This window comes from Penaeus monodon, chromosome 38 (assembly GCF_015228065.2).
Source record: "Penaeus monodon isolate SGIC_2016 chromosome 38, NSTDA_Pmon_1, whole genome shotgun sequence".
Lineage (NCBI taxonomy): Eukaryota > Metazoa > Arthropoda > Malacostraca > Decapoda > Penaeidae > Penaeus > Penaeus monodon.
Genome location: NC_051423.1, coordinates 18,328,747 through 18,331,246, shown reverse-complemented (window position 1 = coordinate 18,331,246; position 2,500 = coordinate 18,328,747). Strand labels below are relative to the sequence as shown.

The 2,500-nt window shown below is 38.8% G+C and overlaps 1 protein-coding gene across 1 annotated transcript in view; it reads right to left on the bottom strand.

Moving 5' to 3' along the window:
- LOC119596571 (macoilin-like) overlaps positions 1 to 1,561 on the bottom strand; it is a 38,112-nt gene extending 36,551 nt beyond the window's left edge. The window contains 1 exon segment of the mRNA XM_037945878.1: positions 1,325 to 1,561. Coding sequence (XP_037801806.1) covers positions 1,325 to 1,404 — 80 coding nt within the window. The 5' untranslated portion in view covers positions 1,405 to 1,561.
- Between the last annotated feature and the right edge of the window lie 939 nt (positions 1,562 to 2,500).

Here is a 2,500-nt window from a genome sequence, read left to right as displayed (position 1 = left end):
CACCCTCACCACATAAATCAATGCCTGCCATGTACTGACAGACAGTGAAACAACAATGCTAGCCCTCAACAATGTCACCATATAGGCTATATAGCACTATATAGGCCATTTAGCTAAATCCCAACCACTTTAACCTCAAATGCTGACGAGTTCCTCCTAAAGGTCCCTATCAGAAGAGGCAACAACTTGTCCCACTCAAGTCCATATTAGGGTGCTAGTATCCTATGTTACAATGGTTAATAAAAGGGATTTGTTTAGGGGTCATATTCCTTTGAGTCATATTTTCTATTGCACTGTTGCACTTGAGAGTGATATCACTGAAACTGATTTGTAAAATAAAGTGAAGTTAGCATTGTGTAACTAGAGCAAAATCTTAAAATTTGGAACAAAAATACTATGGTGGGGAAAAAAATTACCACTCCCTTAGGATATGCAAAATATATTATGCTAATGAAACTTACTTCAAAAAGCTAGAAATTTGTCTTTAAAACTTGCCCTTGCATTAGCATAACCTCATCCTGTAACATTTAACAGGTGAAGACCTTGTCAGAATATATTCCAGTTTATATATATTTCTGAAGACCATGACATAAATTAAAATGATTACATATGGAATATATCTAATCAATAGGATCTCTATTTACCTTTTAGCTGAAAACATTCAAACATAACCCAGTCCTGTCAAGATAATTTAGATAACATATGCCTGATACTGCTTTAATTACATTTTGCTTCATTTTTCCCTATAGAAACCTTCTCTGGTGGTAACATGTATATTCGAATCCTTCCAAACAGCTCATCCTATGCACATACCAGTTATTACAGAAACTTTATCAATTCAGCAATAACAACGTGTGGCGATCCCCTCCGTCTAAAATAACATCTTAATAGCACGTAATGTGACAGGAAACAAGGCAATATGCAAGAGGCTGAATGTTTACAAGACGAAATCCAAGTCGTGCAAAATCGCATGAACTACACGCGCGAGTTATTGCAATTATAGCATTGCATAAAGTATCCTGATAACCCTTTTTTCCACGCACGACCATGCACGCGTGGTATTTTTGTGTCTCCCAACAACGAATAGGTCATTCATTTGGTTATCTGACCGAGGAATTGCGAGGAAATTCCGAGAGGAAATCGTGACGCGAAACTTCTGCCTCGCCGTCAGTGACAGCTTGATTAGACATCTTCAGAAATCCTAATCCCGCTCCCGGCCATCGGCTTTTCATCTCCGACCGAGCTCCTACCCCGCAATACTGCCCTTAAAATGCCCTCGCCACGAAATACGATTAAGGTCAGCCATATTTACAAGTTAACTTACCTTCCGTACAATCCTTCACCAATTTTGGTCCGTTTTATCGGTCTACGAAGCTTGGAGCAGTCAACATTTCTCCTCTTCATTATTTAAGCTTTTATTTTTTTACCCCATATATGTAGCACATAGATCCAAACACGACTATCATTTAAACGAAGTTCCGATTCTGTTGACTAAAGGACTTTGTTGTTGTGTGAGCCATCTACAAAGAATAGACGCCCGACCCGCGAGCTCCCCGGCGATCGTCTCTTGTCTCGCGGCCGCCCGGGAAGGCCGCCGGATCCCCTTCGCGCCGCCCGAGTCTCCTCCGATCCCCCTCATTCCCATTCCAAATGTTTTAGATGAAAATGACATTTTTCTAAGCACAGGGAATATGGAGATTTGGCCATCTCGGGGGGGAGAGCAGGTTGCGCACGCACGCTGTCTGCCAAGGAAAAGGAAAACCATTATGGGCGATTGCGTGACTTTGCGTATGCGACTCCAAACGCGGCTCCGGACTCCATTCCGGCCGCCGAGCCAGCCTCTAATAACAGATATTCCCATGCTCCGACCCACGGCCCTCCCGTCCTTTAAACACGCACTTACTAATAACGCAAAAATAACACGGTGTTTGTCTGCACGATAAAGGTTTTTTGGTCGAAATTTTAATGATGCTCCTAGAGAGAGATTATTAGTAAATGCGCATTATCTTTTCGCCGACCAGATATGCAAATTTCAGAAGCCTGACAAAAAGGCTGAGGCGCCAATAATTCGTTTTGAAAGATCATTCTTTAAAAAAAAAAAAAAGATCCCACTGAAATAGGCTCTAACGATATGGATAGGCCTAATGTTTGTCTCTGCAACAAACGGTCGTATAAGCCTCGTTAGTCGGGATTATCCATATGTAATGGTAGAACAGATTTTTTGTCATCGTTAGTATTGTTAGCCTCGTTTCCTCTTCATTATTATTATAAATATTGTTATTATCAACATCATCATCAGTATTACTAATATTATTATTATTGTTATAATTATCATAGCCATTATTATTATAATCATAATTATTATTATTATCTATCATTACTATTTGCGTTATTATTGTTTTATCATTATTGTTGTGATTATTATCATTATTATTATTATTATTATTAATGTCATTATTATTATTATTAATGTCATTGTAATTATTATTATTATTATCAT